The sequence below is a fragment of the Coturnix japonica genome, chromosome 1, assembly GCF_054131305.1.
Source record: "Coturnix japonica strain WE chromosome 1, WE-NBRP24, whole genome shotgun sequence".
Lineage (NCBI taxonomy): Eukaryota > Metazoa > Chordata > Aves > Galliformes > Phasianidae > Coturnix > Coturnix japonica.
In genome coordinates, this window is record NC_140663.1 from 49,686,917 (window position 1) to 49,711,002 (window position 24,086).

Genomic DNA, 24,086 nt, shown 5'->3' on the forward strand with positions numbered 1-24,086 from the left:
GTGCTTTCTCACTTTCTCTGTTAGATTGGGAGAACAAAGTTGTTTCACATTGCAGACTCAGGACTATGACCTGTTACTGTAGGGAGCGATTTAAATAGCTCCTAATTGCCGTACTTGGGGGGGAAGTATAATAGAATTCATGCCTAGCAACTGTTACTTCAGAGCTTGTGTTAGGAAACTTTGCTCCAGGAGTTCCTATACTAAAAAGAGATTACTTTTTAATGAGATTAGAGGGTTTCACGCTTGTTCCAGTTCACAGAGTAATTTTGAAGTATGTTAAGCTGAAGAGGGAATGCATTTTTGGTGGGTTTGGTGAGAAAAATAAGAGTGCTGCGTGTCTGTGTTAGAGTGCTGCTCCCAATTCTGTTTAGATGCCTGCAATTGAGGGAAATGCCTGCATCTTGCTGCTCTGCATTGTACCTGTGCATGGAGTTGGTTCTCCAGAACCACGCTCACTTGTAGTCAAGAGCTACAATTCAAAGTGGAACCTTGGAAGGGCAGTTCTGTAACACTTCCTTCCAGATCCCATGATGGTGTACTGTAAGGGTGTGTTGAGTGCTGAGAGCTACTGTTTTATGGGGGAGTTGCATGTTGTAGATGTGGTATTACTCCTCCCCAACATGCATGCATCTGTTGTCGATGCTATGTTGATTCGTTAGGGTGTGCATTATAATGCTATGCCAATATTAAGGAAAGCAATGGGCTTTGAGGTTGTCCCAGGAGCTAGTATGGCTGTTAGCTTCCTTGCACATAAGTGCATGTTAGATGAAAGTGGGAAGTCTGGAATGTAGAGATTTGAATTTAAAGTAATTTGTACCCAGATATATCTAAAACTAGATCTGAACATGCCTTTAACCAAACTTCTGTACACATGAAAAAGATTAGGTTACGATGAGTTGTTGATTCAACTACATATTTCTTGGTAGTGGTTATGTCTAGAAATGAGCCTTCTTAAGTCATTGATTCTAACTGAGCAAGAAAAATCATGGAATCATAGAACGGCCTGGGTTGAAAAGGACCGCAGTGATCCTTGATTTTCAACCCCCTGCTATGTGCAGGGTCACCAACCACCAGACCAGGCTGCCCAGAGCCACATCCAGCCTGGCCTTGAATGCCTCCAGGGATGGGGCATCCACAGCCTCCTTGGGCAACCTGTTCCAGTGTGTCACCACCCTCTGTGTGAAAAACTTCCTCCTAATATCTAACCTAAACCTCCCCTGTCTCAGTTTCAAACCATTCCCCCTTGTCCTGTCACTATCCATCCATGTAAGCAGTCCTCCCTCCTGTTTATATGTTCTTTTCAAATATTGGAAGGCCACAATGAGGTCTCCCTGGAGTCTTCTCTTCTCCAAGCTAAACAAGCCCAGTTCCCTCAACCTTTTCTCACAGGAGAGGGGCTCCAGCCCTCCATATGAGAAAACAAACAAACATCTGTATTCATACAGATTTTTTTGATGAAATTGTTCTAATTTTAATGAGAAAATGCCCTTTAGGTGTGATATTGTATATTGGTGAAAACAAAATAGATTTGTTTCATCATTTGCAGCACATCTTGTTAAACACATCCAGACCAGATGAAAGGTTCAAATAGTCTTAATAAATTGCAAGTTCATTCTGAATAATCGTTTGCTGTAAACGGAACTCCTTTTCTCCTATTCAAAAGCAGTGTTCTTTTGCACTGTTGTTACTACAAATACCATGGGGTCACTAGGGCTTAATTTGTTTTTTTTTCTCTCTGAACAGTGTGTTCTCAGTGACAGTTGTGCAGCCTAAGCTGGGACTTGGTTAGTTTGCTTCTGTTTTTGTGTGGGTGAGAAGGGTTGATAACAGAGTAATTTCTTCCCTGCGTCCCCCTCTGCTCCCTTCTCTTCCTCCATGTATTTGACAGCTCCAGTCTAGACTGTTGTTTTTCCACATATGTGCAAGTTTTATGGAGATAGGAAGAGAGATATTAGAGAAGATTTGGAAAACCAACAAAATAGAGATTAAATGGTATTAAGGGCAAGTTTAGGGACCTTGGATGTGAATTGAAGGCTGGGTCAGTGCATGTAATCTTCTTGAATAGGATTTTGTGTCAGGTCTAGACTAAAGTTGTGTGCTGTGGTCAGTAAGGAAGAAAGTGGGTTGAGAAAATAGGGGGGAAGTAAGTAGGAAAACAATTTCCTGAGACAGTTCTTGCATTGAAATAGCTGTGAGTGTTTTGTTTTGCCAGTTCTCCTTAACACCTTTTCCCTATATTCTGTGGCTTGAAGTTTAAATTCAAACAAAAATGTACCTCTTCTATCATTCCAAAGCCACCTGGGACACTGTAGTTCATGTTTATAGTGATTTGTGAACGCATATGTTCCTGGGAAACAAGATTGAGAAAGATTGAAATGGACAGGATTCATGATAAAGACTGTAATTCCAAGCTTAAAACAGCAGCAACAACAACAGAAAAACACTCTGTACTTTCTAGTGTAGGCCTAGAAGTGACTTTGGCCTACAAACTTAGGGCCCGCATTCTCTTTAAATAGAAGCATATGTTATTTTACTCTAGAATCTAATATTAAAATGACTTTTTATACAGAAGTTTCTTTTTAGATATAGCATATATATCTTACTTCATTGTCTGCCTGCCTTGGAGGGTTTGTTTTTTTCAGATCAAAATTTAGCAAAGTGAGAGAACTGGGCATCATTTTTTGTTCCTGTCATTAAACACGTACTGTGGTTGTCAGTAAAGAAGCTGCTGTGCTCTTGTATACCCATATGTAGTGGTGTTATGGGAGGTCCTCACAGGATTGATGGCCTCCAGCAGGAGAGTCTCTCCTTTGCCTCTCAGGGCATCACTTTTGGTTGATGGTGGGGAATCCAGTGGCACATGCATGCACAAAACTTAGCAGCTGCCCTCATCAGTGCATGATTTGCCTCACAGTAACATCGCTGTGGTAGAGGGTTTGAGCAGCTCCTAATTAAAACCTTACTTTTATCACAGAGATAATGCTGTAGGGGAAGCACTATGCTGGTGAGGGGTCTGTGAGAAGGATGCTTATCTGAATATCTCCATAGGTGGCCACCAGCCTCAGTTTTCCTGTCAGTTTTCTTGTCTCCCCCCAGACAATCTTCAGTTACTCAATCCACTAATCATTCTTTGGTGCGTAGATCTGTCTCAACATCCGATGTGCAACAGCTCATTTTACCTTAAGACTTTTAGATCTGCAGCCCCCCCCCCCCCCCCCCCCCCCCTTTTTCCTTGTTTCCTGATTTGCTTGTTACAAATTGAAGGGAGGGTATAGCTGGTTTGTGACATTCCTCCTTAGAAACAGGGCTATTTTTATAAGTGAAGGCCAAAGGCGTAGTTGTGACCATCTAGTCCCCCGACGTGCTGTTTTTAGTAACAGTTCAGGCCTCTGTGTTGTAAGGGGCACTTGGATTAAGTTTCGTTGCTGTATGCCAATAACTGATTGTCTCCTCTTTTATTTTGTGGTGTGCTATTTTTTCCCCCTTCAGGGTGACAAGACATTTACAGATTCAGATAAGACTTGAGTATCTTTTAATGTGTTCCGGAACTGAGTAGCACTGAGGTGAAAACTTCAATGAGAGCTCAGTTTGATTTTTGTCAATTGTGTGCTGCTTAATAAGAGCTATTGAACTACTGTAAGCTAAGTGTACTTAGAATGGTGACATGCATGCATCACCAAAATACACACAAAATATGGAAGATCTGATAACAGTTGGGCTGTTCCTCTAGGTCCCTGTTTCTACTGCAAAGTTGCTTGGTCTACCTCAGAAAGCAAACATTTCTTTACTTTTCTTTGCAGGTTTCTGCTTCAGTGTCTTGAGGATCTTGATGCCAATCTACGGAAACTGAATTCACGTTTGTTTGTTATTCGTGGACAGCCAGCAGATGTTTTCCCCAGGCTTTTTAAGGTAAATGCTAGAAATGCATACAACTAAAATACAGGTTTCCTTTTACCCTACGGATAGTTTCTGTCCATGAGTATGACTGTCAAAATGGTTTCAACTTAAGTATACTAGTATACTTAAGCACAAGTTGCTTTCAACACAAATGCTAAATACACTTTTGCAGTTTCAGGATTTTTCAATGTTTGAATTTCTGTTCCTCTCTAATGTGCACATCAATTGGCTTGAGTTCCTTTTAGACTACACAGTTTTAATTCTTTTCTCTCCAGAAACAGGGCTAATTTCTCATGTTTTGCTGTGTCCTGTACTAAGTTTTCCTTTCTGGGTTCCCTCTGAAATAACACGTACACAAATTCAGAGATTCAAAGTCTGACCTGTAAAAGCAGTGCTTGATTTTAGACCAAACCTCTGCTGTGCTTTTTAGGGTTAGGGTTAAGGTTTGGGTTGGAAGGGACCCTTAAGGTCACCTACTTCCAACCCCCTGCTATAGTCAGGGACACCTTAGAGGGATCTAGACCAGGTTGCTCAGAGCCCCATCCAGCCTGGCCCTTAATGTTTCCAGGGAGGGGGCATCCACAGCGTCACTGGGCAACCTGCTCCAGTGCCTCACCACCCTCACAGTAAAGAATTTCTTCCTAATAGCTAGTCTAAATGTACCTCTTCCAGTTTAAAGCCATTTCCCCTCAATTTGTTGCTACATGCCCTCATTAAAAAGTTCCTCCCCAGCATTGCTGTGAGTCCCCTTCAGGTACTGGAAGGCCGCTATCAAGTCTCCTTGGAGCCTTCTCTTCTCCAGGCTGCTCAGTATGCTTTGCATATGGATTCTAAGAGGTTTTATGGAATGACTGAATTGAGGTGATTGAGATAAGCAAGACTGGAAAAAATATCCTTTTCTGGAAAGACTGTCTTCTCAAGAGATGTAATTCTCCAGTCATCAGCACTAAGCTAGATAAATGAAAGAGATTTTTTTTTAATCTCTTGAGCATGTTAGTCATTTGGCTGAAGGCTACCTCAAGCACATATATAACTCATACAGTTACACCTGTAGCCTATTTTGCCAAAGCAGATACCTGTATATCAGGTGGCTGATGTGGAACCTTGAATCAAGCTTTTCAAATTGTTCTCATTAAATGTCTCATAAAAGTGAGCAACAATCCTGACCATGAACAACACATCTGTTTTTTTGTCTGAAAGGTGATATCTTCAAGCCATTAATGGTAGGAAGCAGTGGAACTTCTGTAAACTCTTGTGTCAGAAACCTTATCTAAGATGCCTGGGGGTGAATATTTCACAGCTGTTTTTTTTTTAAGTAGGACTCTCCTTTTCACAGTTTGGAGGATCATGTTTTCAAAAGACAGAGTACTGATATATTTTAATTGTTAAAAAGAACTAAGAGGACTCTAGGATTAGAGAGAGATACTTGTTTGTGTTCTTCTTTCCTGCCCGCTTTCAATCCCTCAGAACAGCTTTGCTTCCCTTAAGACTTAATTCAGTGTCACCTGTTCTCAGCAGTACTAGCTAGTATTGCTACTGAAAGCAGCACTAGGTTGTCATCTTCTGGAGTAGTACACAGAGACAGAATATTTTTATCAGCAAACTTTGCAGGTCTTTGCAAAACTTTTATTTCTTTAAGTCAAGAAAGATGGTTTCATTTGACTGCGGATTTGCAGCTTTCATTAGTCGCTGACACCCACTTGGTACCTGTTACTTAATTTGAAATGGTGAACTTCACTTGATTCTTGCTATTCTTTCCAGTTTGTCCTAGTTTGTTCTGTATCTCTAGTGCTTTGGGGCTGGCTTGATTAACAGAATAGAGCTGGGACGATTTCTGATTTATTTAAATACATCAGTGTTGATAAAAGCATCCATTGTGCCAAGCAGCACGTGCAAAGTGTGTCCTTGCCTCTACGTGCCTACCTCATGCTAATGTGAACTGACATTACTATTAATGTGAACTGTGTGTATTCGCATCACGTCTCACTTGTCTCAGAGTTCCTTGGCTCTCTCTGCAGTGTGGCTCTGGCCCTTGGATGCTTTTTTTTCATGGTTTTCTTTTCAACATACCAGAGGAAAGAAGGATTTAAGAAAACTTGCTACCAGCTGTCAAACATCACCACTGAATGTAAAATAAACATTGTGTAAGAGGAGGCTGCTAAAGGGTTCAGGGCCTGCTGTGTCATTGTTGGCAGACGTAAGGGTGGAAGGATGCCAAGCACTCCCTAGAGTAATCTATCCTTATTATTGTACCTGTGCTCCATCACAGGTGATGTGATGGAGAAGTGAAGCAGTGCCCTAAGTGAACAGTGAACCCCTGTGCCTTTGGTATAAGTCTCGTTCTCTGAAATAGTCTGGCTGGTGTGTTTAGGTTTCCTGTTTAAGGTAACTGGGATTAGAAACATGCTCAAAAATGTCCAGAAGACAGCCTGTGTCATCTTTCCCTGCCGTTATGCCTCTTAAGTATGTGGATCCTAAAGTTAAAGCTGGATTTTCAAAACTTCTATGGAAATGTAATGGGGCAGATCAATAGAGGCTTTTTTTGTTTTTGTCTGATTCCAGTCTAGGTGCCGAAATGTTGGCTGCTTTTTTGTCAGTCAGGATATCTGTATCTCTGTGTCTTGTACCTTTGTGTATTTTTACCAGCTCTCTACAGCTGGTGTTACAACCTGTCTTTTCTGTTCTCCTTTTCCTCACTCTCTATCTTGCAGCTGGTTTGCTGAAGGACCGGATATTTATTTTGTGTTTCAGGAATGGAGCATTGCAAAACTGTCTATTGAATATGATTCTGAACCGTTTGGGAAGGAGAGAGATGCAGCAATTAAGAAGCTGGCTAGTGAAGCTGGAGTGGAGGTCATCGTTCGAATTTCTCACACATTATATGACCTAGACAAGTAAGTTACCATTACTCTGGTTTTATAAAGGAAGAAACAACTAGAACTTGTTCTGGTTTAATTTTAGTTTGTTCTGTCTCAATTTCATTTCTACACGAGTTAGCAAAAGGTCCTCCATTTTTCTCACACTGTTTCCTATAAGTTACATATCCAGTAACATTCTGGGGATTGTTTGATATCCCTGTGTTGTGTTACTTAATGTGTTGTTTGTTATTCCACAGATCTATTTAAAGGGATTAGTATTAGCTCCTTATTATAGAAACACAATCTGCAAACTGTTCAAAAATATGATTTGGCTTCTCTTAACATTAAATAATTTGTTACTGTAGATGCTCATTTTAATTTTATAAACCACATGTATGGGAGATTGCTAGATGCACGTATTTGAAACCAGTAATTAGTTTTAAATCTTAAACTGAAAATCTACCCCTCTGTCAAAATTCCTTCTCATTTTCCCCCTGCCCTTAAGTGAACAGTTGATTCGATCTGCTGCTTTAAGCTATTTCTTGAACTTACCCTGTTTCCAAGATTGCAGATTTAAAGATGGAAGGACGGTGCAGAATGTGAAAACTGTGTATTGACAAGTCATTGCGTATAAATGGCAGCCTAATCTTTTCTCAGTATTAATTCAGCTGCAGCACTGGACTCTGCTCTGAATGCCAGAGTAGAAAAATGCTTTCTTTTTATGCAGCTTGCATGATCTTATAAAGATGCATGCAACTCACCTGTGCTGCTGCAGACTTTTACCTGCTCTGTTAATTCTATGTGTTTTCGTTGCCTCGAGCTTTTTGTATTCGTTACTCATTCTTAAGGAACTTTCGTCAGCCCAGAAGTTAAGAATAATTGACTTGATTTTAAACAGTTAATTTATGTTTTCCTGATGAGGAAAAATGATGGTGTGAAATTAAGGTACAAACTGTCTGGATAATCAAGTATATCAGTCTTTCTGTGTAGCACAATATTTCTTCTGTGTGCATAGATGTATATACAAATAATAACAAACAAATGAAAACAAAAAAACAAATAACATTGTAATAACCTCTTGTTTAACATACTTTGTTTTTATTCTTTTTTTTTCCTTTTAAAACTAGAATTATAGAATTAAATGGAGGACAGCCACCTCTTACTTACAAGCGATTCCAGACTCTGATTAGTAGAATGGAACCTCTGGAGATGCCAGTGGAGACTATAACCCCGGAGGTAATGCAGAAATGTACCACTCCAGTTTCCGATGACCACGATGAGAAATACGGTGTCCCGTCGCTTGAAGAGCTAGGTAAGTTCTTACACTGTTAAGATGTTGCAGAACGAGTATAGGAGCAGCCTCCCACTGAAAGCGAAATACTTAAAATAACCACCTGAGAGAAGTTCTACTTCTGGTTAATTGTTAGTTGATGTCAATGATGTCAAACAAATAGAACAAAAAGGGATAATGAGCTTGGTGCATTTTAGGTTTTGAGTTTGTTTAAATGGGTGGTCAGATGGGTCAAACTACACTAAGTACTGCTGAGCTTCTTGAAGTACAGCACCACCATTTTATTGAGATACCAAATAATCATCAAGCTACTACAGTCTTTATTATTTCCTTGCATTATATGGCTTTGGTGACCTTGTGTTCATCGATCTATCACTTTACAATTTAATATAAAGCAAAGCAAAGCCCCAAAAGCTTGTCCTGAAATACCATAATAATAATTAATTGCCATAATAAGGCAAATAATTATTTTAGAAGATTCTAAAAATCTCTTGTTTGTATAAATTTTAATTTAAGATATATATGCAAACAAATGCAGCATGACAACCAAATCCCTAAGAAAAGGCTCTGGACAAATTTTGGCTAGGCTCTTGCTGTTTTGTCTTTTAAAGCCTTCTTCAGAAAGAAAGATCTCACTGAACTTGTTATCTCATGTACCTGCTGAGCAGTCCTTAGGGGATGGGGAAAAAAGCTTGCCTCTTTTTTTTATCTTCTGCAGCAGAATTACTAATCGTAATTCCAATCTGTTATGGATGTCCAAGTCAATGAAACATAGGAATGTTAGTTCTGAAGGTAGTATGGATGCTCTTAGTATGATTGGAAAAGTTTGTAGGCATCCTGTGAATTAACGAAGCAATTCCTGCTTCTTAGAAGTGAGGTAATAAAAAGTAAAAGTTGTAGTTTAGAGATAATCAGTGTGCTGCAGAGCTGGAAACCTGAAAATAATTGGGAAAATGAAAGGCAGGTCACTTTGGGCAAAAACAAAAGTGGTGGAATTGGAGTAAAATCATTCAGTGTTAAACTTTATAGCAGAATGTAAAAAATGCATTTTCCTACAAGTTGGAGCTATTGAACATGGTTTGTTAAAACTTGGTTGCATACTGTTACGGAACTTGCATGTTGCCACATGTCCAACTTAAGGCTGTTCTGAGGATATAATAATATGCCATCGAGTATCAGTACCCTCGAATTTATTGCCCTTCTGTAGAGGCAAACAAGGACTTTCCTTGTTTTAATTTGTTTTTCAGGTTTTGACACAGATGGTCTGCCTTCTGCTGTATGGCCTGGGGGAGAAACAGAAGCTCTCACACGACTGGAGAGACATCTAGAACGAAAGGTATATTTCATATTTTAGTGAGCGTAATGTACCTGGAAAATAGAGTTGTTCTTAGTAATGAAATGTAAAGAAAACTGAACAAAGTGGTTTTTTTTAACTAGCAGCCCCCTACCCACCAAAAAACACCAAAAAGAAACAGAAGATAACCCTTTATACTCAGGGCCTTTATATCATGATGTAAATCTAGTTGCTGTTTCTTAGTTTTAAAAGATGACAGCAAATTGTCACCTGCCTTGAACTTTGGAGAAAGTCTGTTGTGCTACCGCATGTTCTGAGAAATGGATTTGTTTTTCTTTGGAGATAATCTTACTTGAAATGCTTCCTAGCTTTGAAGGGCAGTTCCTTAAAAAGCTACTGTACTGTTACTTGCTGCAGTTTGCTGTATGTTTGAGGAAGGGATAAGTAGTTCTGGAGGACAGTTCATGCCTTCTTTGTGGAGGTGAATTATTTATTAGAGATTCTGCTGATTTAAGGAGAACCCCTTGAACGTATGATCACCTTATCTTAGCTCTCAGATGATGTGATCACCTGTTCAGCATGTGGGCTTGGTTATGGATTGTGCATGATTTCTCCCTTTTAAGCTCACTAACTTCTGTTACCTACTCTGCAGTCTGATGTTAGTGTATTTTGGGTTTATTTTATGTTTTTTTAAGGCTTGGGTAGCAAACTTTGAAAGACCACGAATGAATGCCAATTCCCTTCTGGCAAGCCCTACAGGGCTTAGTCCCTACCTCCGCTTTGGCTGTTTGTCCTGTCGACTCTTTTATTTCAAGTTAACGGACCTGTACAAAAAGGTATGATTTCTACATGGTCAACTACGCATTCTTAGATGTTGTGATGTGTTTTTGTGTCTTTTTTTCCCCCCATCTTTTCCTAATAAAATGTTTTCCTTTAATAATCTTCAGGTAAAAAAGAACAGCTCCCCTCCCCTCTCCCTCTATGGCCAGCTGTTATGGCGTGAATTTTTCTACACAGCGGCAACTAACAATCCACGGTTTGATAAAATGGAGGGGAATCCTATCTGTGTTCAAATTCCGTGGGATAAGAATCCTGAGGCTTTGGCCAAATGGGCAGAAGGCAGGACAGGTTTTCCTTGGATTGATGCAATTATGACGCAGCTTCGTCAAGAAGGCTGGATTCACCACTTAGCTCGGCATGCTGTGGCATGCTTTTTGACTCGAGGTGACCTCTGGATTAGCTGGGAAGAAGGAATGAAGGTATTCTTTCTTATTCTTGATTTTGAATTTTGGTTTATATTTATACATAAATTTTGTGGTTGATGCCCCATCCCTGAAGACTTTCAAGGTGAGGATAGGTAAGACCCAGGCACCCTGCTCTAGCTGTGGTGTCCCTGTTCATTGCAGGGGAGTTGGACTAGATGGCCCTCAGAGCTCTCTTTGAACTCTCAGGATTCTATGATTTTAAGAAATATAGTTTAACCCTGCAGCTGAAATTTTCTATACAGTCATAGTTTTGTGAAGTATTCCTGTTCACAACGTATGTTTTCTTGCCCACTAAGGAAAAATACAGGAATTAAAGGGAGAAGACTAAGAGCTGAGAGTGTCCTTTTAGCCACTTCTGTCCCTTCACCTAATGTTAGAAGTATGAGTATGGGCAATGTCATTTAGCTGTAGTTTCAGTGTAATTAATTTCCATGCAAATACCCAGGAGACACTGAAGTTGAAAGTGCACGTGTCAGTCCTCTGAAGAAAAGAATGCAATAATTTAATCTTAGCATTTCAGTCAGTTCTACATTTATTTATTTGGAAGGGTCACACTTCTTTTACTGGACGATGATAATGACAAATAGTTTATTATTTTAGATTTCTTTTAAAAGTACTTGCCCTCTGAGTTTTGAGCTTGCATCTTATATGTGCATCCAGTCTTATGACATTTCATCTCACTTAATAGGTTAGCTGCAAGTAAACACATTTCATTTAAAAGGGAAGTCTTGATTACATAAGGACATAAGCTGTCTTAGGAATTTTCCTTATACAGTTCATTGAAGATAAATATGCACAGGTGATTCAGCCAAATGAAATGGCTGTGCTTTACAGATGAGTGCCACCTTGTTCTTACTCTTGAAACAGCGCATGTATATGGACGGGCCAGTCTTGTGCAGTCAAATGATGTTAAATCAGTACATCCATAGCTAGCAAACACTAACGTGGCCTTCTGAAGAAATGTGATTCTAAGTCTTATTGCATGGCAGCATCTAGTGGAGCAGTTGAGTGCAAGCATTTAGTGTTCATCTAAAAATCTTGCTATGTTGTTAGGTAATTGCTTGAAAAATAGGGTTGTTGTTTTTAATCACCTATTGCTTAAATATCTCTAGCTAGTAGATAACGTTGCAGTATACACTGAATATTACAAAAATGGCATGAATACTTCCATGACTACGTGGAGAAAGGTCTTGGTTAGTGTTATCTTGTTTAGCCTTTATATTGCAATAATACTAATTTAAGCTGTATGGCATTCATAAGCTGTTAATTTTTAGAGTCTTAATGTGAAGAAAAATGATGATGATTCTTTGGAACATTTGGATACAATGCAAGTTTGAAAGGGAAATGAGAACTTGGAAAATAGGTTGAAGAAGTAACTGTTTGGGAAACTGTTTTGTGCCCTGTTTTTATGGAAATACACCTGCGTTCTCCTTCAGAGAATAAAGCTTCTTTTTTGTAAGCCTGCATTGTTAGGTGATGTGATCAGTGCAGACAAACATTTTTATGCATGATAGGCTTGTTTATATTAATTAAAAACAAACAAAAAATGCTGGAAACTTGAAAGCTTTGGAAGGATTGAATTGTAAATTTAAATGAGTTTCCTCATATTATTTTAATATTAGTATTAATGGTTAGAGAAGATGTTTTTTGTCTTGTTGGTTCAGACATCTCTAAGCGTGTGTCCTCAGAACTGCGGCTTACTAGATTAATTAGTGGCCTTCAGGAATATGGCTTCTGACTCATTTTCTTCTGTCCTGAAACTGCCTTACTACTCATGGGTCTCCTCACCTAGTGAAAGCTGCTGCTCATGCTGAAGTATTTAGACTGGTGGTCAGAGTTGGGGAACTTCCTTGTATTTCCTGCTTTGTAAAAGTTAGCAAAGCTTACTCAGTTGTAACATGAAGAAGCAGCTCTTCCAAGCGCAGCAAATGCACTTAAAGGCAATCAGGCTTCAGCCATCATTTGAGTATTCTTTTTTTTATTAGCAAAGATGTACAACTTGCCAGACTTCCCTTTCTGAGATGTTTCCAAGTTGTTTTTTTACAGGGTAAAAGTCAAAATGAGCTATCACGTTTATGTTCTTGAGTTTGGCATTTAGGTAAGTATTTGCAGCCATGTACTGAGCGTTCAGTGAATGTTGTGGCATTGAAGAGCTGGATTACCTTGGGAGTTGAGGACTCACATCCATTCTTGACAAGCAGGTGTTTCAAAGATGTGCCACGTTCAGACTAACTTGTTGCCCTAATTTCTTGAGGTCTTTGAAGAGCTCTTACTTGATGCAGATTGGAGCGTGAATGCTGGGAGCTGGATGTGGCTATCCTGTAGTTCCTTCTTTCAGCAGTTTTTTCACTGCTACTGTCCAGTGGGTTTTGGCAGAAGAACTGACCCAAATGGAGATTACATCAGGTAATTCACAGTCCAGAATCTTCAGTAATTCACTGACATTGTCAACTACCTCTCTGTTTAAAATGGATTCTTTCTTCTTTTTTAAAGACGTTATTTGCCTGTACTTAGAGGCTTCCCTGCAAAATACATCTATGATCCTTGGAATGCCCCAGAGAGTGTCCAGAAGGCTGCAAAATGTGTGATAGGAGTTAACTATCCCAAACCAATGGTGAACCATGCGGAAGCAAGCCGTCTGAATATTGAGAGGATGAAACAAATTTACCAGCAGCTTTCACGATACAGAGGACTGGGTATGGTGATAGGCTGTTGGCTTTGTTTGTTTGTAAACATGTTTTGCCTTCTAGCATTTAATGGTTTCATCCCATAGATAGGTATGAACTCAGTGCTGTAAGCAGATTTACATATATGAACAAATAAATGAACGTATTAGATACAACCAAGAAGGGTCAAAAGAGCTGGAGTGGAACAGACAAACCTTGTCCAGAAATTTTTCTTTGGATTTATGATAAATTCTGGTTAATTAAATCGGCCAATGTATATTCTTCTGAATGTTGTGTTACTCTTGTACAGCTAAGTTTTAATACCAGAGGTTAGAAAATGAATGTTATTCATAACTTCTGTCATGCCATATATGTGCAAGTGCTGTTGTTCAGATAGAAGCTATTACAGCCTCTGCTAACATTGTGCCAAGGGAAGACACACCTTTGCCTTTTCTCTGAAAAGTAAACCATGTGCATTGAGATTGTTCAGATGCTGTAAGTAGTCTTTATAAAGATAATACTAGATATTGAATCAGGATACACTGCGGTCCAGTGCAATGTAGTAGCACTTGTAACTAATATGTACTAGAGAGTGTATGCAGAACGTTATAAGGAAGATGCCTGCTACGTAACTGTTAATTGCCTGTCAATATCTCAACAGCAGGGGAGACAGAGAGATGTTATCCTATTATAAAGGAGGACTACTTGGGATGAGGATGGGGAATTGCCTGCCATGAGAACAATGGATGCTACCTTTAATCTTTTCGTTTGCTTGCGTTCTGTCTTTAAGGCTACATATCTTATTTCTTTGCTTAGGTCTTCTTGCAACAGTGCCTTCTAATCCAAATGGAAATGGAAATGGTGGCCTAATGAGCTTTTCACCAGGAGAAAGCATTTCTGGTTGTAGCAGTGCAGGAGGTCAGTCAGATTCCTTTTCAATATGCAAAAATGCTGGAACTGAATAGCTGAAATGCCTTTTTATAAGGCCCTTGGCTCTGTGTATTATAAGAGAGCTGTTTTCACAAGACAGTTTCCGGAGCAACTTAAACACTTCCAGTTTTATTCAGTGCTGGTAGTATTTGTGTAACGACAGGTTTTAAAATCTCAAACAGAAGAATCTTATTCATATTTTTCTTTCTCTCAAAATAATTTCTCAACACACATCAAATAGTTTGACTTGCCAAATTGGAATGCTGTCTTTTGGTTGTTTTTCCTGCTTCACTAGGAGCTCAGCTGGGATCCAGTGACGGTCAGACAGCTGGCGTTCAGACATGTGCCCTGGGAGACTCTCATACAGGAGGAAGTGGAGTTCAGCAGCAAGGTATTGTAAAGATATTGTCTTATCTTTATCTGTGAAGTACAGATATTGTTCTGGATGGGTAGTGAAGGGAATCACAAGTGTGACTACACAGAAATATTGAAACCTATTCTAGGTTTATTTCAGATGAATGATCCTGAAAGGGAAATCACTTGATACGTCTTCTTGCAAAACTTACATGTTACCTTTTCCCTGATTTCATTAACTCTTTTCCATATATAATGAAATTCCACAGGTCTTTTTTTTGGTGGATGTTTTCATAACGTATAAGCAAATTTCTGGTTGCTTTACAAAAAACTTAAGATGTGATTTGTAGAGGTCAGAGTTGCGAGTAAAGAGAGCACAACTGACTTCTAAGCATATACTGATTGATCATGATAGATTGTAGTATTTGTTTTGTTTAAATACACAGAACATAAGCAGAGTACAGCAGAACAAGAAACTGCAACTGCTCTTGCTAATTCAGACTACTTTTTCAAATAGGTTTTTTTATCCATTTGGTGTTTGTATTTTTTCTTCATTACATTAAGGGTTTGTTACTGTCTCTGTAGCCAAGTAGTTTAAAAGGAAAAGGAGAACTCACCATGCCAATGTTAACTTTTATAACAACGCAGAATATATTACTGTGTCCAAACAGCCTACCTTACTCTGTTTGCTACAAATGCAGGGCATAACTGTGTGCACTTAATATATTCAGGTTGTTCTGAGGATTTTTCTTGGTAGAGAATAAACTGTTTTGTTAGTGCAAGTCAAATAACTGTACGCTTCCTGAAGTTCTGAGCTTTATTTATGTCATCTTCTGTAACTGAACAGGTTACTGTCAAGCAAGTAGTATCTTACGCTACGCTCATGGAGACAATCAGCAATCACACTTAATGCAGCCAGGTAATTAAAAAGAAAACAAACACCACCACCAAAACCCCAAACAGACAAACAAACATAACCCCCTTTCCTGAACTTCTATAAGTACAGTCTTGATTATAAATACTGTTTTTTACAGTGTCAGGAAGAGCATCTCTTGGTACTGGCATTAGCGCTGGGAAACGCCCAAATCCAGAAGAAGAAACTCAAAGTGTTGGGCCAAAAGTCCAGCGGCAGAGCACCAATTAAACTGGTAAGAACTGAGAAACCTGACATTTGTCCTGTTAATGAATATACTGCTGCAATACAAAGGAGCTTCAGTTTTTGCTCCAGCTCTTTCAGTTGCAGGTGCTGTACAAACACAACAACAACAACAACAACAACAACAAAACCATGAAAGGAAATAGTTAGAGAAATAACCAAGGGCTGTTGGACACCTCATTGGAGATGTTAAGGAAAGGAAGATGGTTAAATTGGCTTCAAACACATTAGCGGAGCTGCTTATATAGCTTCATTTACTCTCTGCTTCTCCTGCATTTTACCTTAAATTGTGCCAGCAGCTTCTAACCTGAATCAGAAGAGTAACACAACCAATAAGGGAAATCTCAGAGCCTGGATTAGTCCTAGATGTGCAAGTGGACTAAGGAGAACATATTTTGGAGAGACATCACAAAGAGTTTTACAAAACACTGCTGTAGTTATTGAATGAAATGACCTAGGGATGAGAAAGATTGGATGTCTTGAGTGTTTTCCATTGGTCTGCAACCTAGATACAATGCTCAGATTGATAGTGTTTGTCAGAAAGAGTTGTGATGAAAAGTACTTGAATCTGAGAAAGAAGATGTTCCTAGGCATGTATGAACAGATACGAAAGTGTGTGGAAAGAAACAGACACTGGGGAAGGAGTTGGATTTGTGTGCAGACTTCAACATAGAGAAGTTAAATGGATTTTGTGTTTTGGGTAGAGTTAATGGTATGGAGAAAGGAGGGCAGGCCAAAGATGTTAAATCCTTTCTCCCAGTGAGCATGAATTGAAAGTAACAAAGGAGATACTCTGTAAGACATGTTGAAGAGCAATTAGAAGAAAAGGTAAAGAATGGAAAGCTATCTGCAGGAATAGGGGGCAAGATTAGATGGTAAGAGAGGCTGCATAGATTAAAGGTGTTTGACATATCATCACATCCTTAACTTTAAGAAAAGAGGTTTAAGATTTGGTCATTACAGCATTAGAAGAATAAGGAATAAAAATTAAACATGGTTAGGCTTTGGTGGAATTGAAAGATAGGAATTCCGTGCAGCAAGCATAGAAAATACGGTCAGCATCTCTGGAGATAAAAAGAGAAATTCAATCTACTTCATTTGGTTTTGACAGCAAGATCTAATTTTGCTTGTTATGTGGTGTCAGCACTCTGACAAAGTCATTGCAGTGCATTATGAACAACTGTATCGCACTGACTTGATTCAGTGAAGAGCACTGCTTTCATACTGCATTTCGCTTGTTGCTGGAAGAGGAGGAAAACCAGAGTCTGATCTGTCTGATGTTTTGGCACACACACGAAGCCCTGTAAACTGCACTTCTGTGTTCTCCTACTGTATTTTGGTATTCCAATGGGCCTGGGTGGAATGCAGCTCAGAGTCCATGTTCTTCAAAGCCTGCGTGACAAACTGCTTAAGAAGAACTGTTTCTTTCTGTTTCTTTGCAGCATTGTTAGAAGAGGAGATATCGCTTAACACCCAGGACAAAGTTTCTTCTACTCCATATTGGGACTGAAGAGTTGTGAGAGTCCTCGTAGTAAAATAACATGCTTTTTCATAAGTTATTTTCAATTGTTCTCAGTTGTTGTAAAGTCCAATTTTTGGAGCGCATTATTTCTAACTGGCATTTCTATGGTTTTTAACTTTTTAATGACTCTTTCACAAAGGATAAATTGAGTTTTGTATATAAAGTATTTGGTGAAGTATTTGCTAACTTAATGTAAATACAAGCATTCATCATTAGCATAGACCCATCGATATATTTTTGATAATCTTTCATGTACATGGTATTAGAAAGAGCTGTAGCGACATTCTGTAAAACAGATGGACATAGAAAGCTTTGGAGTTTTTAAACTGCCATTATTTTTAGATCCCAGGATTTGACTTCTGTACGATCAACTTCATATTTTCGTAACGTAAGTGATTAGGACTGTGTTTAATCAAATACAGTAGAGCCGTAATCTTTACTAATCGCACTTGTATATAAAGTCATACGCCAATTTTTTTTGTCAGGCTGTAAAATTTTGATGTATATGTCCAGTCCTTGTATTTCTCAGTTGCCTTGTTCAGTAATGACATAATGTTGTTAATAAAAAAGGAAAACTGTATGGCTGGATACGAAGGTCCTTGTGTGTGTTGTTGCTCTGGTACATTATTTCCAAACAAAATGAGTGGGAAAATGAGGGGGAAATGTTCCCATAACGTCTACACACTTGGCGCTCTGTAGATGGCGCTGTGGGAGCTGGAGCGGCGCGGGCCTGCCGAGGCGGGGGAGGGGAGGCGGGATGAGGAAGCGGCCGCTCAACATCAGAGAAAACACTCACCTCTTATCCACTGTGTCAATGTTTACTGGGGGGATTTAGATTAGATATAAGGAAGAAGTTTTTAATGATGGGGTGGTGAGGCACTGGCACAGGTTGCCCGGAGATGTGGTGGATGCCCCATCCCTGAATTCACCCAAGGTCAGGCTGGAAGGGCTCTGAGCACCCTGAGGGAGCTGTGGGTATCCCTGTTCATTGCGGGAGACTTGGACCAAATTCCCTTCAGAGGTCCCTTCCAACTGAAACAAAGAATGCTTACAAAAGAGCTGCCAAATGCCTGAGCGCAGCCCACATGCACGATCATGCGCCAGCACCTTGCGTTGGTGGCTCATGCACCAAGTGCAGGTGAGTTCTCCTTATCTCCATTTCTCTTATCTCTGCTACTTACATCTGGCACAGGAAGATAATCCTGTTAACTGTGGTTGTTCTGACTGGGAGTAGCTGGTAAGCGAGTCCATAAATATTTAATAAAAGAGCAATTTACAGACAGCAATTAGAGAGAGGGAGGATCTTCTTGAGGTCTGTTTGCTTTCTAGAGCTCCAGTTCATGTGGTCATCACACGGTCTTTAATTACTTGTTTTATATGTGCTTCTCAAGTGCCTTTCATCTGGTATGAGATAGCATCCCTTTTGTCTTGACTACCTTGGTAACTGTGCCCTTTGTGGCATAGGCCTTTTCTGAGGGGGCAAGAAAAGGGGAAGCAGTGATGCTTTGCAGGTACTTTAGTGCACATTTGACTGTAGCATCTGAAAAATGTATTGCAGTTTCATGCTCAATACCATAAAATACCCTGTGAAGTAATGATGTCTGTAGATGGGAGGCGGGGGGAAGACTGGAATGTTATGTTTATGACCAGGCAGCATTTGCATTTGATGTTTCATGTGCCAAGACTTCCGAATTTGCATACCCAATGTCAGCATCCAAATCCAGTTTTAGTCATAATAAATGACAGCAAAATGTAGTCACTCTCGTGTTTAACTGAATTATTTCTCCTCTGAAGCTGCTTTCAATGGGACTTTGCAGGTGTGCTGGTGGAGGAGCTAACTTTGATTAGATTCCTGTGGAAATCGGGCCTTCTTTGTGAATCTAAAGCTTTCCTTCACTGAACCTCATTCTGCTCTTTACTCATGTGGAGCAACGCAGGGCGAACACTTGGCTGCTTGAGATGCTCAGGAGTGCTTAACTTTGCTTGAGTAAACAGGATTTTGTTAAAATAGAGGTGGCCATACAGGTACCACAGATCAGTGACTTTGTGCTCATGTGTACACAAGGACCCTTTTCACCAGTGCATCAGCCGTTAGACATGCAGAGAGCACATAATCTCCCCAAAATGAGCTAGCAACAAAATACTTGAGTGTGTGGGGCTATCTGTGCCGGTGGTCCCAGAGCTCACCTGGTAGGTGGCCTCCTCCCCACCATTGGAACAGACTTAGTTCTTATCTCCAGCCCCCCTCCTGGATGCTCCGACTTCAGACACGCTCCTCCGAATGCGGAGTCAAGCCTTGCTTTATAGGCCCGTTGTATTGTTTGGTGGGTGCTGTTCTGAGTTAGCGTGATTTATGTCTTACTATCACTCCAGCGAGAGCTGGCATTCTCGCATGGAGTGCGTTTACAATGGAAAGAGATTCCTGAGGCTTCAGTGAGGTGGTGATGGATTCCATTCCCAGTGCATCTTCACTATTTTTATCACATGGTCCATGGTGGGTTTCTGTCTCTGCAGCTATCATGACATGATGTGCTTTAACACGGCAGCAGTTACGAACCCTGAGTTTCTTTCAGCTCCGAGAAGGAAACTGAGCCCAAATAAAACTTTTTGGTATGCAATGACACTCATTTCCAGAACAGCCTCTCCTCACAAGACAAGTATATATGAATGGGTCCTTTTTCCTCTGATTATAACTGCAATTGTGGTGTCTCTGCTGCATTCTGAAGGCTGGGCATGGGTGGGATCTCTTCCTGTTGGGATTCCTTCCATGGCGTGCATTGTGAAGAGAACGCTCTGGCAGAATTTCTCTCTGATCATCCTCTTTCATTTCTCTCTGCAGCTCTCGTAGCCGACTCCACACAACAGAGAAGGTTTTGCTTCTTCTAATTAAGAAGAGAAATGTTGAAATATCTGCTGAATTCTTGACCTTCTGAATTCCCTCCGCCAATGTCCCTCTGATCTGGGCTCTCGAGGGCTTTCACTGTTCGTGTGAAAATAGGTAGGGTGTAATTTGCAAATATTTATTAAGCTCTGCTCTGGGTAATTGAAACCGCTGTTAATTGCTGGTGATTTCAATCCAGACAGCTGGTTTGTTTTTCTGCGCCACTCCCACAGGAGAAGCTGCATTACACAATGCCTCCAACCCCCCAAAGGCTCGCTGCTTTGCGTAGCATATTGTCTATCTACCACATTTTCAGTAATACTTGACTGAGTAGCAAAGGCAACTGTGGCTTCTTCCAGGCCAGACAGAGAATAGACAGTATGTAAAGCTTTTGACTTTGGAAATTTGGGAATGATTGCTCTGGGAGCTGACTGAGCACGAACAAGAGAGAAAGCAGAGCTGCCTCTTGGGGCTCTGGGTAACGTGGTGGACCCAGCTAGGAGGGCAGACATTGCAAAATCTCTTAAATGGTAATCTGAAGTTGGTTAGAATTCAGCTTTGAGTCAGATAAGCTCCCCAAAGGTCAGGATAAATACACTTTGCTTCTGCAGAGCGTATTTCACCAGAAAACTATGTGTGAGTGGGTAGATCTCATCAGGCAACTAACAAGCAGGAGAAGACATGACACAGGAGCTGGTTAATACTTTTCCTGAGAGAAATGTATTAAAAAACAGCTTTAAGAGCAACTGGGAAATTTAAAGCAGCTGCAAAGAGGAGGAGAGATCATTCAGGGCACAATAATCAATAAGGTAATCAACGGTCATGTAATTATACTTAGTGTTATAAACTTGGCTTAAGCATAGCAAAGAACAGAAAGACAAAAATAAAGGAACCTGCAGTGTACACACATTATGTATATGCGTGTGTGTGTATAGTTCTGTATATAACAGAAGAGAATAGAAGATCAATATAAGTGCTCTTGAAGGGAGAAGATTGATGAGTCAGATATTGTTGTGGAGCTGAATGTCTCATTAAAGACAGTGAATGAAAAATGGTTTCTGTAAATGGAAAGAACTGAAGTGATATTCAGGCAGCAGGAGATTCAAAGCACTCCCATATGAGTAAAAGCACCACTCTGGTTATATCTCTGGGATCATCTCACATCCCTTACAGAGATGTGTGAAGTTGCCTCCAGCTTACAGTGCTGGGCAGTCCTGGCGCCAGGACTGAACTGTGATGGAAGCCCCATCCATGCAGCTGAGGCTTAGCCCTAGGAAAGGGATCAGGTTCATAGAGCAGCAGGCAAACACACATTGTAGCATTTAATAAGGAAGGGCCTAGAAACAGTTTCTGGAGTCAGCCTTGCCCAGTCCGCTGGATTGAGCTATGCAAGCTGGCTTGCGCCTTGCTTTTCAGGTAGGGTGGTCCAGGAGCACCCATGCAGCTACTTTGTGAGCAAATCAATGAGTCCAGCTCCATCCAAAGTCCCCCAAAGCCAGAAGATCCCTGGTTGCGTGATGCAGTCCTCATCATTGCTCAGACTCAAGGCTTTGGGGCATTTTCAGCACATACCAGACATGACATATGTGATTAAAGCTTTTTTCTTTCATCTGGGAATGTTGGTTTTGAGGCACTTTTAGACGACACTCAGTAGGTTATACTGAGAAAAAAATAGCATAGCCAGAGAAGGGGCTGTAGATAAAGAAAGCTGCAATAAAATAGAGGGGTCAACAGCAATGCTGGTAAGTCTTAATTGTGACACGTAGAAAAACAATGAAATTAAAATTCTTTAGATGGAAAAGGGACTTATTTAGATTATTCCTTTCAATATCCACCCCATGTCTGTTTATATTTGAGGCAGTACACAGGGTGAAACCTCTTCATTCCATTCTGCTAACATGGCTTCATGCACAATCACCCTTACAAAAAGGAAAGAGATTTTTGTAGCCAGGAGTTGTAGTATTAATTTGGGAGGGATGGTGGAAGTCAGGAGAAGAGGCAGATGCATACAGCTGCTCTGTATGAAAGGTATTATATTGTTCATTCCTCATTTCCTGCCATCTAACACCATCTCTAATGGCAAATGGTAATGATTGCGCAGCTACAGAAAATACTGGAGGAGACAAAGTACACCCACTAAGACCCTCCAGCCAAACTGAGGCTCCTCATAAGATCTCCATTCATTAAAATCTCTACAGATGGGCTCCCCTAATTGTAGGAAATGGCACACAATACCTGTAATTAACTCCTCACTCCAAGGCCTTTATTTCCCCAGCCTCTAAAGGGAGTGGCCGTCATTGTTTGGTGCCTCCTTGCTGCAGGCCCTGCTGTCCCCCCAGGGTGATGTGGAGCCCCTGGGTGGAACCAGCCCTGTCTCATCACTCAGATCTCTCCAGCAGCCCTACCCCACAGAGAAGGTTTTGTGGGTCACCACACAGCATCCACTAATGCAACGCCCATTGCTCTTTGCTGTGGAGGGAAATGCTGGATACTCAATGAGAGGATCTGCTCATTCTGGAGAAGGCTCCAGGGAGGCCTGAGAGTGAACCTAAAGGTGGTTACAAGAAAGATGGGGATGGACTCTTTAGAAGGGTCCCTTGTGATAAGACAAGGGAGAATGTTTTCAAACTAAAAGGGGAAATTTGTATATAAGGCAGAAGTTTCTTATGATAAGGGTGGTGAGGCACTGGCACAGGTTTCCCAGAGAAGCGGTGGATACCCCATCACTGGAGACATCCAGGGTCAGGCTAGAGGAGCTCTGAGCACCCAGATGTAGCTGTGGACGCCCCTGTTCATTGCAGAAAGTTGGCCTAGGTGGCCTTTAAAAGTCCCTTCCATCTGAAATGATTCTATGATCACATGTAGCCCAGTAAAGAGGAAGGTGTTTCCTGCTTGCCCATTGTCAGAGGATCCTGGTGGGATGGATGTTATGCTGGGATGCTGCAGACCGCAGCATGGAAGAGACAGAGGTCAGACAGAGGCTGAGAGCTGTGAGTCAGAGCCTTCAAAGCTGAAGTCCCCACTCTTCCTGCTGGAGATCAGAGTCTGTAAAACTGCGGGTAGGGCTGCTCTGCAGGGCAGGGAGCAGGCACACTGTCCTCCCCCAACCGCTCACAGTGATCGCACAGTGATTCCCTTCATCTCTATGAGCTGCTTATAAATGCCTTAACGGTGCATTTCCCTTTATCTAAGAAGAGGGAAAGAAACAGTGTTATCCTGCTCCTTTCCATTCAGTCCTTTGCAGTTCACACCTATCTCATCTACTGTTTTTTCTTTTCCTTTTGCTGCAGCAGGAGGCTCTGTGGTGTGGTGATATGACAGAGGAAATCTTCCTGAGAAATATGAAACAGGGCCACACAGACTGAATATTGTATTCCAAGCCTAAGACAGAGCAGCTGGGAAAGGAACCATGCTCCAGGCTGCCCTGTACCCCCTGGTCATCTCAGATGGCTTTTCAGGGTGCTGGGTAAGGATAGCCCTGTGTGTGGGTGATCCCTAGAGGTAATGCTGACTGCGCTGGGTGGATTTCAGTCCAGAAATCTGAATCGACTTATTTCTGGCCACTACAGACCAACCTAAGGAACTCTGTCACCCTTTGGGGAAGGCTGGGAACATCAGCTGGAGGATAGGGATATAGTCAGAGAGCTTCAGGGGACCCATGGACCTGGAAGTAAATACCCAGGGTTACTCCACTTATTAATACTGGTGTGTACTTCAGAGAATTCACAACTCTTCATGAACACAGCAGCTCTTCAGAGGGTGCACTTTTGACTCATTTCTGCTTCCTATGACCAGCAAGGGTCCTGGTGTCTTGTCTTGGAGGAACTGCTGCAGAGATGCATTCCCTTTCTGCCTCTCAGAATTTATTTTACATTAGTGTGTGAGTACCCACTGTACAAATCTTTGGGTGGTTCTGCTGAAGATGTTTCCATGCTGTGCAGCACAGAAAGATGTTTTACTGCTGCTTCCCAC

At 40.9% G+C, this 24,086-nt stretch overlaps 1 protein-coding gene across 6 annotated transcripts in view; it reads left to right on the forward strand.

Moving 5' to 3' along the window:
* CRY1 (cryptochrome circadian regulator 1) overlaps positions 1-17,821 on the forward strand; it is a 31,512-nt gene extending 13,691 nt beyond the window's left edge. For 2 of the 6 annotated variants that reach the window (XM_015863858.3, XM_085539342.1), the window contains exons 2-14: positions 3,801-3,909; positions 6,649-6,791; positions 7,883-8,067; positions 9,294-9,382; positions 10,036-10,176; positions 10,288-10,599; positions 12,860-13,011; positions 13,099-13,301; positions 14,088-14,189; positions 14,497-14,592; positions 15,403-15,474; positions 15,590-15,703; positions 17,154-17,821. In XM_015863858.3, the coding sequence (XP_015719344.2) occupies positions 3,801-3,909; positions 6,649-6,791; positions 7,883-8,067; positions 9,294-9,382; positions 10,036-10,176; positions 10,288-10,599; positions 12,860-13,011; positions 13,099-13,301; positions 14,088-14,189; positions 14,497-14,592; positions 15,403-15,474; positions 15,590-15,699 (1,714 nt within the window). In that variant the 3' untranslated portion in view covers positions 15,700-15,703; positions 17,154-17,821. The remainder of the gene's footprint in view (positions 1-3,800; positions 3,910-6,648; positions 6,792-7,882; positions 8,068-9,293; positions 9,383-10,035; positions 10,177-10,287; positions 10,600-12,859; positions 13,012-13,098; positions 13,302-14,087; positions 14,190-14,496; positions 14,593-15,402; positions 15,475-15,589; positions 15,704-17,153) is intronic. The other 4 variants (XM_015863869.2, XM_085539348.1, XM_085539366.1 and 1 more) reach the window with 3 other exon arrangements.
* The last annotated feature ends 6,265 nt before the right edge of the window (positions 17,822-24,086 follow it).